The 1369-nt window shown below is 33.2% G+C and overlaps 1 protein-coding gene across 1 annotated transcript; it reads left to right on the forward strand.

Moving 5' to 3' along the window:
- Positions 1-70: 70 nt before the first annotated feature.
- Positions 71-1303, forward strand: LOC108950530 (the record flags this gene model as incomplete). Its single annotated transcript, XM_018816471.1, has 5 exons — positions 71-106; positions 197-359; positions 422-666; positions 822-985; positions 1064-1303. Coding segments are annotated over exons 1-5 (848 nt in total), but the record flags the coding sequence as incomplete, so codon positions are not given.
- Between the last annotated feature and the right edge of the window lie 66 nt (positions 1304-1369).

Genomic DNA, 1369 nt, shown 5'->3' on the forward strand with positions numbered 1-1369 from the left:
TGTCGGAATAGGTTACTGGAGACAGTCCAGTCACCAAAGTTATTTATAAGTATTTATAATCATCTAAATCATGGTTCTAATGATCTGTGACAGTGACATGATAATAGTATAGCTTTGTAACTCGCCATCACTTTTTGATTCAAATATGGCTTTATTTTAATTTAAAGTGTTAAGTACTGTTTCATTCTACTTTCAGATTCATTTTGAAGCCAGTCAGTTTTATCTTAAGAGAGGTAAAACTGGTCAAGTACGACTGCTGTTAAGGAATGATGCTGTGCCAACTCTATTTGACATACCAAACTGTCCAAAGCCTTTTAGTAAAACAAACCCCCGACGCAAGTTAAAACGGAAAGCTCAAGGTATGAAAAATATATAAATAAGACTTGACATATATCGCACTGTTTTTATACTGCCGTTGTAGATAATAAAGAACCACGAAGATTGAAGTTGATAAAGCATGATCACACGTACACCAAAGTGGCCAGTGCATCATGTTGTTTCGTAGAAAGTTACAATAGTAGTGCTGAAAATATCATCTCAACAAATTTAAATACATCAAGTCACGTAAGTGACTATGAAGTTGAGAATCAATCTGACACCCAAGCATCTGAAGCATGTGCCACTTGCAAGCAGCTGCAACTGGAAGTGCGTCGATTAAAGTGGAAGGTATAAAAAATTCTATGTATATGATATCTAGGTTTGTTGCAGATTCATTATTTTTGAAAAAAATTAAAAACATATAGATAACATATATTATATTATATATATGCTTTTTTTTTATTTGAATAGCTAATTTCTAAATAATATTTTTTTGTTATTAGATTGCACAGCTGACTAAAAAAAGTAGTCAACAGATGGCAAAACTTAGTTCATTTTTAAATGAAGATCAACTTAGCTCTCTTTCCAAAAATAGTAAAGGACAAGTGTGGTCTGATGAAACTATTAAGAAATGTTTGCAAATTAGATGTACGACTGGTGCACATGGGTAAGTTAAACATATCTTCACAAATAACAAAATTGTGAATGGTAACTGTTAAGTTATTTAAACAATTGACTTCTACAGATATGAATTTCTAAGAAAACTGTCATTTCCAATTCCATCATACAGAACACTATGTAGGCGAGTCAGTGCTTTAAAATTTCCACCAGGGATTGAACAAAACATAATCAAGTACATGGGCATGATGTTTGGCACAGCCAATATGGATGACAACAACAAACCAACTTATTGCAGTCTCGTGTTGGATGAAATGCAAATCAGAGAGGGCATAGAGTTCGATTTATCTTTGAAGAGATTTCTCGGGTTTGTCAGTCCTGAATTTTCTGTTAATAATCAACAGATAGCATCCCATGCTCTTGTTTTTATGGC

This window comes from Ciona intestinalis, unplaced genomic scaffold (assembly GCF_000224145.3).
Source record: "Ciona intestinalis unplaced genomic scaffold, KH HT000216.1, whole genome shotgun sequence".
Taxonomy (NCBI): domain Eukaryota; kingdom Metazoa; phylum Chordata; class Ascidiacea; order Phlebobranchia; family Cionidae; genus Ciona; species Ciona intestinalis.